We start from the raw sequence: 12,941 nt of genomic DNA, 5'->3' as shown, positions 1-12,941 counted from the left end.
ATCCAATTGTTTTATCTATACTGCAAACAGGCAAAGAATTCACCAATAGCCACTCGCTCTCAAAAACGCCTGCTAGACACCTGAGAACTCGATTATGGTGCCAAGTATAGCACCCCTACGCGAAGCTAACCTTACATCCCAACAAAATGTGCCTCAGCGTCGCCGCACCGCTACACAGTTTACAACAACGATTACCACCTGCCCACTGCTTAACATTCTGTGGCGCTGGCAACACATCATAAGTCGCTCCTACAATGAACTCAATGCGACTCGCCTCCATAGCCCACACATCTTGCTAGCATAGCGCCCTCTTCTCCACAGCTTCCCAGTTCATCCACTGACACTGCTTAACTAATGTGACCGCCTTCGTATGCCTCACCTCCTCCTCCTGTTCCCAGGCCTGCTCAACAACATCTGGCGGGCGTTTGTGTAGCGACATTTTTCTGTTCAATTCTATTCTATTACTCATTTATGCAGAAACACATAGTAGTGAGCAATCTAGTTCTTTTATAAATGGAATAAGCAAATATGTATGAAGTAAGACTGACACCACATTTCGATGATAGTTTCTCATATTAGTCCACAGGACAACAAATGCAGGGCAGCATTTTCAAGGAGGAGCCTGGGTGAACAGGTAATGGGCTAACAAATCAAAGCCCAGTCTCTAAGCCATCTGCAGGCGTTCAAACCAAGACCCTGGACATATTGGGACGGCTGCTTTGAATCAGACCCTTCGAGACTTGCTGTACCGTAACAGTATCCATCGAAAAAATAAATCACATGTCACTGGTTATAGATGTTGTACATTGAGCTATGGAATAAAACAATTAATTGGCTCTGAGACAGTTTAATTCCTCTGTGTTTCGGTGACGGGTAAGGGGTGGCTCTGAAGGCTATTGATCCAGCTGTCGCATGCCACAGCCCAAATGTTTGTGTAAGTCCACTGAGGAATTGATTAGGTAGTTGTGTCGCAGCATTTTGCTTGGCTGTCAGCCGGAATCAATTACTGAATTAATAGGTACCCCTGGTAATTATGCAGTGCTGTGATTTTAGTGCTGGATGTGAAAATCAGTTCCTTTGTATTTGCGTGTTTTACCTTTGCAGAGTGTCTGTGTCTGTGCTTGTTTTCATGTACTGTTTCATGAACAGCACATAGCATGAACAGCAAATAGCCCCACAAGTACAGTAAAGAACAAATACACTCATGCAGTTTAATTACTTTTACAGCTGAAGATTCAGCCTCTATAAGCAGAATATGGTGTGTTGTTAATGTAAGTGTTGAAAACTTTTTAGTTTTTTTTGCAAATGTTGAACACTTGTTATGTGTTGATCAAACAAACAAAGTCACAACCCTTACATTATTTGGGCATAAGGAATTCAAACCAGTTCCAGCTGCAGTTTTTAACTGTTAGCTTCGCACATAGGTGGCATTGTTGTGTTGGCTTTCAAAGGCTCCTATGGAAGTTTTGTTATTTTTTTTATAATGCAGATCACTGATGGGTGTTTGCCTCCTTAAAATACTTTAAATTAAGACACGATGTCTGCTTATTTGTAGGAGCTTGAAATTCCACATTGCATAGGGCGGCATTGTTTCCTTCAGGCTAGAGATTTAAGACCCATACAGACACCTGCTGTGAACACTAACAATCTGCTTGTATTTAGTAAAAAATCACTCTGAAGGTGGTCATTGATGAAATTTCACTTTGGACCAGTTTTTTTCCTTGTGCCAGGAATCTATTAATTGACATTTTGATCCTGAGGAGTCATTGGATTGGAGTCGATATCCATCTAGCCTCATTTCCACATACGAAATCATTAAACTGGATAGATCCGTTTGGAGAACTCATAGGGAACTTTGGACGTACTTGTAATTTGAACATGTTCAGGTTTATTTAAAGACCCGTAAAGTCCTTTTCGAAAGAAGCAAAGGGATGAAAAAAACCCCTTGTAAAGAAAAGTATACATTTTCAATGGTTAATTAGGGTATATTTATTTCAGGAACTGGGGAATACAGTGGTTAAAGCTGTTGTCCTTCACTTTAAAGACTCAGGTTCAAATTTTAACAGCTGCTCTAGTACTTTTGATCAAGCTACTTACCCTTAATAGCACCACTAAAAACGATCCAGCTGTAGCGATTGGTGAAACATGGTGGCGCAATGCTGATGGCTGTCAGCTTCTGAGCTGCTTGGTTTGTGTGGGGTTCAAGTTCAGCTCAGGATGTGCAGAGTTTGCATATTCCCCCCCAAGACATACGCAGAAGAATGCCCTAACAAATCATTCTGTTCCTCTCATGCTTGCGGTCGCTATAATATAGCCTCGACTCAATGGCACTTCTGTAGATTACAGACTGGGAGAATTTTTGTAAGTAGCTTAATATTGTAAATCACTTCAGCAAAGGAGCTAAATAGTAAGTTGGTGTACTTCCATAACTGCTATTAAGACTGTGACATTACAAAAAAGAACCAGTTCTATTGGCATGCACAAACTGTTTATGTAAAAAAGAAATTTAAATATAACTCAAACTGGAATAAATATTATTCTAGAAAGATAGAAATCAAATGATTTGACCTGTGGTTTAGCAGCATTACAGCAGAGATAGGGGACTTCAAAGATTTTTATAATGGATTTAGATTCGGAATTGCTTTGTACTGGTGTTGCCATGGCAACAGCAGGATGCTTCACTGTTTCGAAGGGAGAAGTGGATTAGTACAGCTGTGATGCGCCACTCCACTCCACATAAAAACTAGGAACTAAAAATACAGCAGAGTTTCTCTGTTTCAAACTCCTCATTGGCGTGGTTCACAAGTCATTGCATATCAGATCAGCCACCTTCTTTGGTGTTTGCATGTCATTATAGGACTTACATGGACCGACTGAAGTCATCATCATAGAGAAGGGCTGAAAATGGTCAAAAAGCCTTCCTTTAAGAAGCCATCATCATTGCTTATATGAGCTGGTTGTCAAGACAACCTGAAAAGTTGCAGCGCGGTGGGCAGACAGGGCTCACAGAGGCTCTGATTAATTCCCTCCTGCTTTCCCTCCCAGACAGCCTGTCCATACACACAAGCACTCACACTTGTTTATTTCTGTCTTTGTTTCCACATATATCACTGTTAGTAGGAGGTGCTGGCAGCTCCAATGGGGGTGAAGCACGGAGGGGGTCAATGGAGGGATAAGGACTCTGCTTCGATCCCTGCCATCAGGGCCACTCAATGTCACTTCTCCTTGTACATCAGTGGAGGGAACGATAATCTACACATCTACCTTGATGGGTGACTCAGAAGCCTGGAACAAATCAAGGGCAGACAGTTCCTTTTATAGCCAAATGACAGCTTAGAAATGGCCCATGTTTGGCCCTTAAGGCTCCCCTGGCACTCGTCTGAGTGCAGGGTAATGCCCCTTTGGGTCCGAGCCTCTTCCCTGGACGAGCAAAGCACATCCAAAGGTGTGAGGATTAGGGAATCATCACTGGACGAGGAGTATTTTTCCACAGAGCACAACTTCAGGGTTTGTAGTGTCACCCTGTTCATACCAGTCATCTATCACCGTAACGACTTACATCCTGTTAAACAGCGGGAACCCACATCTACAGACGCTCCGGTGACAACCTTAATCTCCGCCTTGCTCGGTTTACCTTCACCTCCTTGTTTCTTACTCAACTCACATAGTGAGTCGCAATTCGGCGCAATCGAAGTCATCGATCCCAGCCCATGGCCTCGGGGATGGGGGTAATGTGTTGGAGGCCTGCTAATTCTACGTGTTCCTCTATATGGCCGGGGACCTGCAGCTCTCAGAGAGAAGCCCTGTGCTCGGCGTTTCTACTAGCCCCTGAATAATTGATTACTGAGACTCAGCCCTCACAATTGGTGACTACACATTTCTCACATCTTTATTTTATTGGTTTCTGGAACGGTACAGAGGAGGGTATGTGCGGGCTTCTGAAAACAGCCTCCAACTTAATGTTTCTTTATCCCAGTTTGATGGGCAGAGCAGGCTTGATTTATAGAACCCGTACTGTTGCATTTAATAAAATGCCATATTTTTGAACCTGCTGCTTTATTTGTTTATGTTTCTAAAGGTGCATTTCAGAACCAAAGAATGCTGGGGTGGTTGCCGGCTGGGGCAAGACGGTTATTTGTAGGCCCTCTCATTTTACCCACACAATCCAAGACTGCCCTGCTGATTTACAGATTCTTCCAGTGCACACCAAATGTGGATCTTCATCATCAGGCACGACCTTGCATCCCCTGGGCTCTTACCCTTGTACACTGACCCAGCCACAGGAGGGCATAGATGACCGTGGAAGGTTGACACAGAGAACAATGTTCTCAGAAAGCCAGTCTCCAAACACAACCCCCTGTTTGTGCCTGTGGAATTAAAGAGTTTTCTCTCGCCGTATGGTTCCAGTGACCACAAAGTACTATACAACCTATTCCACCATTGCTACAATGGATTTTGCCCTTAGCCTTCTACGCTGACCCAACTTCAGGAGGGAATGTGGAGGGGGTTCCATGGATGGGGTGACACAGAAAACAAGGTTCTCATAAAAGTCACCCCAACCTGAGTTAATGGACTTACCTGGCTGTGTAAATATACAGAGATTTAAGAGGATTTCCCTCTAATGAATCCTACCTGAACCCTAAACATCTACGGGTAAGCTGTGTGATAGATATCCTCTTCTTTTACTAACCTGCTTTTTTAATCCAATCCCACTGCTACTCTGTGTGCTGCGCAATGCCGAACAGGAGGCACACTTGACATACGTCTAATGCATCTCCGGGAGGATTCGCCGAATCATCTAAGTGCTCCATGGATTTACAACCTTGGAGAAGTAAACGCATCCACAGCGCTGTGACTAATGGCCCAGTTTGGGTGCCCACGCAAGCGGGATCCTTTCGGTTGTGTGCTCCAAGCAGAGCAAAGAGGCTGGACAGTGAGTCATTCTCAGTTTAAGGAGAAAAGAGGGAGATCAGGTTGCTAGGCATTGAAGTTGCCCCTTTTGTTAGGGGAGACAATTAAGCCCCTGGGAGCACCTTACAGCTCGATGACCCCAGCGCCTTTTGGATGAGAGTGAGAGAGTGGGGGAGAGAAAGTGAGAGAGGCATCGAGAGAGTGAGCAAGGGTCAGACAGAGATGGTGTGAGAGGAAGTGATAGAGAGAGGAAGAGAGCAGGAGGGAGTGAGAGAGAGACAGGTTGAGATATTGACAGAAAGCAAGAGAAGGATGGGGATAGTAGGAGAAAGATGGAAAGAGTGGAAGAAAACGGGAGAGAATAAAAGGTCTTGGTGACTGAAGCGGAAAGACAGAGGGGGAAAAGTGGCTCAACGAGCGGGACTCCTACTTCTACTCCTACCGCTCATTTGCCTTCACGTGAGCTCTGCAGGCGATAGATTTAGAAAGCATTGTTTTTAAAGGAAGAGGGAGCGAGCATCATCGGGGTAGCCTATGCCAGAGGACACTCGAGGGCCAGCTTCACCGGCAGCCGCGTACTGAGGGGGGTGCAGAGGGTGATCACGAGTCCGACAAATCCTCGCTCTCCTTCTCACGCTCACCCAGAGGGGAGCACGCGCATCTGAACGGGCTGCTCCCTTCGCTGCAGCTCAGGTCTGTTTCCGTGGAGATGCCCGCATTGACGGGGAGATCACAGACTGGATGTTAACGGCTGGAATGAGAGACAAGGAGCCAAGATGGAAGGACTTCTCTCCCCAATGAGGACAAGGGTAGGTTACGGCGGGAAAGTTGGTCATCCGCGTAGGGGGTGGTTGTCAGGGGTGACAGGAGAGCATGCTAGGGAAGCGTGGGGCAAAGTGTGAAGAGGACGCTGCTGTCAGCATTGTGTTTGCTTGGATACAGCTTGAGAAACCACACTCGCTACTTAGCAAACATCTTGAGGACTTGCCGGGTGAAGAAACAAGCCTAATGTTCCAGTTTACACATGTTCGTTGGGTATTAGAGGTGGTAGTTGCTCCTATGCAGTCTTCTCAGTGTAGAGCAGACTTTGACCACAGTTCTAAAAAGGACCCAGAGAACACACCTGGGAAGCACAGTTTTTTTATTCTTCTTAATGTCCTCATAGTGCTTTTTAATTTTTTTTTTTTTTGAAAATGAAGAAATCAATTTGAGTCTTTTGGAAAGAAATTTAAAAAAAAAAAATTGCCGAATAGATTCTAGTTTAGGAGTCGCCTCAAGGACTTTGTACACTTTGCTGATGGAGAATCTCTTTGACAGGCTGTTGCAGTTTTATATACTGTAACTGTGCACTAAAGCCAAGCGGTGGAACAGAAATAGCTGTGCCCTACAGATAAATGAAGCATTTTTACATTGTGCTGTAAAATGTATGTCAGCATGCTGCCCAGATGACACAGATGTTTTGAAATTGGATTTAGAACTGTGCTTCAGTGCTTTAAGTGTTGTACACGCATTGCTGATGTGCAACCATTGCTTTACAGTCTCTGTCACGATGATGTAAAGGAAATAAGGAATGAGTTCTTTCTATTTCTTTTATGCATGCATTCTCTGTCCTCCTCATTCATTCTCTCATCCCCTGTATCCTCACACACCGACATCACCAGAAAATCAGCATCTATATACAAATGGATATTACAGTGCAAGGGATTTGCAAGTAAAACATTGAGCTGTAGGGCATAGCTGCTACTTTGAACTCTTATGCTGGAATTGAGGGTGTCTCTGTCTGGGTCCACAGTGGTGAAAGCAGTGTAGCGATGAGATAAAATGGGTTTTTAACGCTGTCATTATAGTTGCCTGGGGGGGGGGGGGGGGGGGGTCCAGAACGGCAAGCTCATGAGAGATCAGGCATGATTAATGGACTGTGCGGCTGGCACTTTGCCCTAACATCTACCCACGGGCCACCCTGGGGACCTCCACGGAGACTCTGATGATTTAATGCCACATGGGGCAGGGGCACCTGCTGTTCTCCACACTTGTACACACTTCATAGGAGTCTGTAGCATGTGGATATGCCACTGGTCCTTGGCTGTGTGCTGACCATCTCGATGTGTCACCATGCCACCGTGTGATGACATCATGGCTACCATTTCACTGTGGTTATCATGTAACTCTGGGAACACTGCAGTAAGGACATGACATCCCTGTGGGACATCATGCTACCATCTCACTGTGGGGACACTGTCTGAAGCTATTGTCTCAATGTATGGACATCATTTAAGGCTACCTCCACAATGTGTAGACACTGTTCCCGGCTAATATCTCACTAGTGGTAGCGTTTGGCTGTCTGACAGATGCCTGGCTGACAGTCTGATCATGTGTCTAGTGCCTCTCTGTGTTTCTAGCCCTTCCCTGTGGCCCCCTGCCTGATTGCTGGCTGTGTACCTGTCACGATTTATTGCGAACATCTTACTGCATGGCTAGCTGTGTCGGCTCGCTGTTCGCCTAGATTTCAGTCCTGCAAAGGTCCCTGGCATGCCTCGTTGCTGCCTTCAGGACTTTCACTGTCTCGTAAAATTTTGCTGTGAACATGCTGATGTTGAAAGAAACGATGATTTAAGACGGAAGGAATGAGTACTGCAGAACAGCACTTGATGCAGCTTTCACGTTGTATTCATGTGGGAAGATTGCGAACTCTAACACCTTGGTTTTGCTGGAGGTGACTGCTGTGACAATATTTGACAAGCCTATCCAACCCAATTTAGAAAAAGCTGTTTGACATTATCAGCCCCCATGCCTGAATCTGGAGGATACCCAGACCAGAACCCACTCAATCACCTTGAGGGTGTGGTTTTATTGCTTCACTTTCAATTCTGCTGCCTCGTTGGTCCACGGCTTGAGTGGGTTAGCTTGATTCCATTATATAGCACTCAAAGGGTTAACCCTTCAAAGATGACCCAAGGCATTGTCACACATGATTTCACTAAGAGCAGCCCTATTCCCGGCACATTTTCAGCAATTAATCGTAGTCCGATAACTGGCTTTTCCAGACTCTTCCAGATTGTCCAGCAGTCTAACTTGACTTGAGGTGTCACTCTTGCCAAATCCATAGGCGACAGCATTTGGAGCTTTGAACGGACTAGATAATTGTCACATAAAGTTGGTCAAGACAGAAAAATAGAAATGTGTAACCCAAGTGGTCTGTGCCAAGCAATTAAGCACACTTCTCATTTCTAAAGCTGACGGCCTTTAATAGCACCATTTTATTTCGGTGTTGAGCTGAGTATAATTGGCAATGTATGCTGATGTCACCTCGATTGTGTTTGTGTGCTGAGAGCTGTGGTTCTGTGACCTAGCAGAATCTAACTGGACCCTTTGTTCTGAACTCCCATTACACATGTAAATGTGGAGCTCTTTGCCTTTTTGTGCTGCTGAGACAGCAGCAGTCAGTAGAAGCTTTTCGGTCTCAAAAGTGCTGCACCGATGGTAGGCAGCCGTGATTAAAACTACAGAAGGGATGGCTGCGGGCTACATTCTGTGTTTTCTTTGTCTTTCCCTCCGTGCCAAATTGGCCAATATGTGCGGCTGTGTTGATTAGGTGGCCGCTGTTGCTGGCGGTGTAGTGGAACAGCCATACAAATATCTCATGGTGTGTAGGTCTTTATGGACCTTTTAGGTATTTTACAGATGTCTCCTGCACAGACCCTCTGAAGAATTTACATTATGAATTCACAGGTTGATATACGGGGTCCAAGTCTTATTCACCCATGATCCCAAAATTAAAAGCTCTCATGCCCAATTATGTTATTGACGTAATTAAAATGCCACCATCACTTTAAATGTTTATTTTTGCAACTACGATTTGCTCTGGTGAAATTGGCTGGCACGACCCACTTCAATCAGTTCAAAACAACGATTTAAGGCTTTAATGATGGTGACTGTATGCTGCTCTTTAGCCAGCCAGTCGTGATAATTGCTTTGGTACGGCGCTGCTATAGGCAGCGCTATGAAATGAATAATGAATGGAGAAAGGTTGTTGCTTTCACTGTGTGGTGTAATGGACCTAACTCAACTGGAACGCAGATTATAATCAGCATGCACCTTTGATATTTGCATGATAGACCGCTGCATATTCGCATGGCTTAATGTGTGGGAATGAGTGCTAACACGACTGTCCGTTGAGTGGATTGCCTTGCCGATTTCATGGCGCCATTTTTTTCGGGCACCATTTACAGCAGTGCATGTCTACTGCTCTTGAAACTTTGGCCGATGGAAACTCGCTTTCTGCATATACCCATATTTATAGCTGTCGATGTGTCTCCAAAATGAAACAGGTTTCAGCTTTATTTGAACTGAACTTGGGGTGTTTCAATGGATTCTCTGTCGGAGGTCTGACTGGGAGGGCTGTGCCATGCCTGACAGAAGGATTCCTTTCAAGCCAGCGTTGGCATGGTGTGTGTTGTAATAAAGATAAACAAAGTGTTGCCTCCTCTGAAGGGGAAGCTGGAACATGGCAGAAATGACTTACGAGTGAAACTGGTCTCAGTCTGCAAATGAATTATGCACACGATATCTTGGGAATGCCAACGTCTTTCTCGCATGCTCTGTAATATATGTATGTAGGGCATCGCTGTAATCATCTCAGCCGTGCCGTAGGAGCCTTTGTAAACCGCCAGACTAACATCCGTGACACAAAGACCTGCTTTTGGGCGGTTGTGTCTCTGACATGGGCTAGCAGCCCCCCGGGGGTTCAGAAGAAGAGCTTATTATTTAAATAAGGCAGAATAAAGGTTAGTGTTTGCAAAAAAAAGACAAAGCAGGGAAAAAGGTACTTGACTTGGGTTGTGTGAACTCAGTAAGAGACCAGCAGGGTCCAAGGGGACGTTGACGGGTTTGCTTCGGGAATTACCGATTGACAGCCGTCTAGAGATCACACAGCGTTGACTCGCACTCAGAGTAAGATTTCGATTTATTTTCTTCAGTTCCACTTATCCTCAGGTGTAAATTTCTTTCCACTCTCCAACTTATTTATAGGCGGCTCTACTTCTGGCATCTGACATTAGTCTGCTAAAAATAAGTATTGTAATATTAACTTCAAATGGTTTTGTATTCCAGCTGATGAATCAAAGCCAACTCTAAAGCTAAGTCTGTTCCACTGTCTGACAGTTTGTGTAAAAGAAATCACAGTTGGCATTAGTGTTCTATGTCTTCTTGTGTAACGATATACAAGTACTCTGAGAAATGCAAATTGAGCTAATTAGTCACTGCTGAGTTATCTAATGGATGTGGTTCAAGGAGATGTGTAGACTCACAAATGCACAGCCACAGACTAATAAAAAAGCAAACTCATACATATGCAACAGACTCACAAAATGCAGATGCAAAATTGTACGAAGCGATACATTGAGTTATACTGTATACAGTTGTGCTGTAAATCCGTCCCCATTTACACTGCTGGAATTCAAGAACGAGTAACCTTGGACAGTCGAGCGAAGGCTCCTCAGAGACACACGCATGTACTGGCTTGCAGGGATGGTGCGGCACCACCCCCACTCCAGTCCAGGATGCAGGAGTACACACTGCTATCTGGGTTCCACTCAGACATAGCACAAGGCCTCCTCCTCAGCCATACCTCTCTTCATCTTCCTGAATTTTGTAGTATACAATGGTGAAATAAACCATCAATTAGCAAAACACACCAGGGTCAACTCAAGGAAAAAAACAGCCCAGGGAGTATAAAAACCCTGAAGCACACACACAGATACAGATTTTGGCAAGTAAGGTAGAGAAAAAACTGAACTTTTACCGCCTAATGCTTTGCTGGAGTTAGACAGAAGCATAGCAAGGAATGACTCAGATAATTCCACAATTAACAGTGCACATGAAAAAGTAAACAAAATAAAATAAAAGAAATATGACATATGGCAAAAACAACTAATACCAGATCACAAGTAGTATGCAAAACTTTGTGAATCGCTGACAACATGTTTCCACTCAGTTAAGGGTTTAAATCCAGAATGCCTCTCTGCAGGATGAATTATGCAGCCTCCATGGGGGGGACTTCTGTGTCAGGCAGAATCTTTGGGAAACCGGCTTATGACTCTTAATGATAAAATAATAATAGAAGAGTTATTATTATTATTATTATTATTATTATTATTATTATTATTATTATTATTATAAACCACCTTTTTATCCAACCTCCTTCTGGAGTACTTGTAATGAAGGTACTTCTCTGAACTGATACAGTAAAAATGACCCAGTTGTAAAAATTTGTAAATCACTGAAAGTATCTTAACACTAAGTTGTTTTGGAACAGAACGCCAGCTAAATGAATACATGCTGATTGTATATAAGGTTCCCAACTCTTCATTTTAGACCAGGCATGTTTGGCTGACCAGTATTCATTGAACCCTTGTTGAGCAGTTGGTTAAAAGAACTGTGTGAATTTGTGATTGAGATTTGTTCATTAAGAATAAATCAGAGTATTTGTTTGACACTCGAGTAGGCTATAATTTTATGCCACAGTTGTTCACATGTGCAAATTCATTGAGATGTTAGACAGTAGCAGTTGTTAATGACAAAACAGGAAGTCGGCGTCACATACAATTTGTCTTTATCACGAACAGCGGCGCACACAATTTCCAAATTGGAGGGAACGTAATGTCGTAATGAAATATGGGGTGATGATGGGATATGCCTTCTAATGCACTGAAGTGGGGATTTATTACACCATATTTCTCCAAGGAATTTGGGATGATAACACTAACTCGTTGAGAGGGTTTAACTGTAAGTAAGCAGTGGAAGGGTAACATCATCAGCGTCAGACCTCCAGTTTATCAATCCCCTGTAGAGTTTACGTCTGGCAGGAGTAATGTAAGCAGATGGACACATTATCACTGCGAGTCTAACTGCCCCTGTGCTTGTTTGCTGGAGCATGGTGCATGCAGAATGGGGTATCTGGGAAAACCTCCATGGCTACCAACTCTGTTAATTAACACAGAGACATCTGGTCATAGCTTCTCAGGTCAGAAAGGGAGCTGCTGGGCACTGGCTATAGCTTTAACCCAATGGACCATGAAGGAAAGTAGACCTCGGTTCTCACCTGCTCAGACACCAGCAGGGCATTAACGTCGGAGTAGGTCTTTGCTGAACCTTTTAACGTGAATGCTGTCCAGGGCAACCAGGGCAAAGCTCTGCCTACTACCTGTCGCTCTTATCAGAAATCAAATATAGGTGAGCTCAGGGAAATGTGACTGCCCAGTGCAGGAGCATGAGGAAATGAATGTTCAGCAAAGGTCAGATGTTGAGGTACACCAGGGACAGGAGTAAAATTCACACCAATGCATCCAACTGATTAAAAAAAGCAGATGGGATTGCTGACGCAAAGCAGCAGATCTCCTCAATAACCTGGCTCACACGCTGGGGGAACGTCTTAGACAAAGCACAGGACATGCAGAAAGTGAAAGACAAGCTCTTCTCATCCTCTGACACAGAGCCGCACTAAATCTCCTTTATGGGATTACCGGTTTGAATGTCGTGCGGTTCGTCTGCGGTCCTCGCTGGGCCTTAATGAAACCATGGAGTCCTTTAGATGACAGCAGACACACACAAAACATGTTCAAACGTAAAATATCATACAGTGCACGCTGAGTAGATAAGGTGTCCTTTAAAGGAAAACAAGTGTCAGAATGAAGGACAGTGGCTTTGCAAAGTTTGATTCTGTGAGAAAGGCCGTTGGGTTTCACAGGACTGCCGGTCGTCCTGCATGTTCTCGGTATCTTCAAGGTTGACACATTCATCTTGTGAGACAATACCACCATATTCTTTCAGTGCGTCTACTGTCAAGGTTTTCAGGTATAACTAAGAATCCATTGATAAATATGTGCTCTCATTATATCGTACCATTTGATGATTAATGGGGCTTGTCAGGGTGATCAGAAAACATTAAATTCAAAGTCATTTTACAGATTTGGTATCAAAATACATTTCATAACCTTTGTGTTGAGGTCTCATTGCTTTGTGATTTACCTTGA

The 12,941-nt window shown here is 44.1% G+C and overlaps 1 protein-coding gene across 2 annotated transcripts in view; it reads left to right on the top strand.

Annotated features, from left to right (window-relative positions):
• frmd4a (FERM domain containing 4A) overlaps positions 1 to 12,941 on the top strand; it is a 160,582-nt gene that overhangs the window by 23,206 nt on the left and 124,435 nt on the right. The window contains exon 1 of one of the 2 annotated variants that reach the window (XM_029248664.1): positions 5,655 to 5,720. The exons of the other annotated variant lie outside the window; for it this stretch is intronic. Coding sequence (XP_029104497.1) covers positions 5,688 to 5,720 — 33 coding nt within the window. The 5' untranslated portion in view covers positions 5,655 to 5,687. Of the gene's footprint in view, positions 1 to 5,654; positions 5,721 to 12,941 lie in introns of those variants that run through there. 2 annotated transcript variants of the gene reach the window in all.

This window comes from Scleropages formosus, chromosome 24, assembly GCF_900964775.1.
Source record: "Scleropages formosus chromosome 24, fSclFor1.1, whole genome shotgun sequence".
Lineage (NCBI taxonomy): Eukaryota > Metazoa > Chordata > Actinopteri > Osteoglossiformes > Osteoglossidae > Scleropages > Scleropages formosus.
This window is presented reverse-complemented; position numbering and strand designations above follow the sequence as displayed.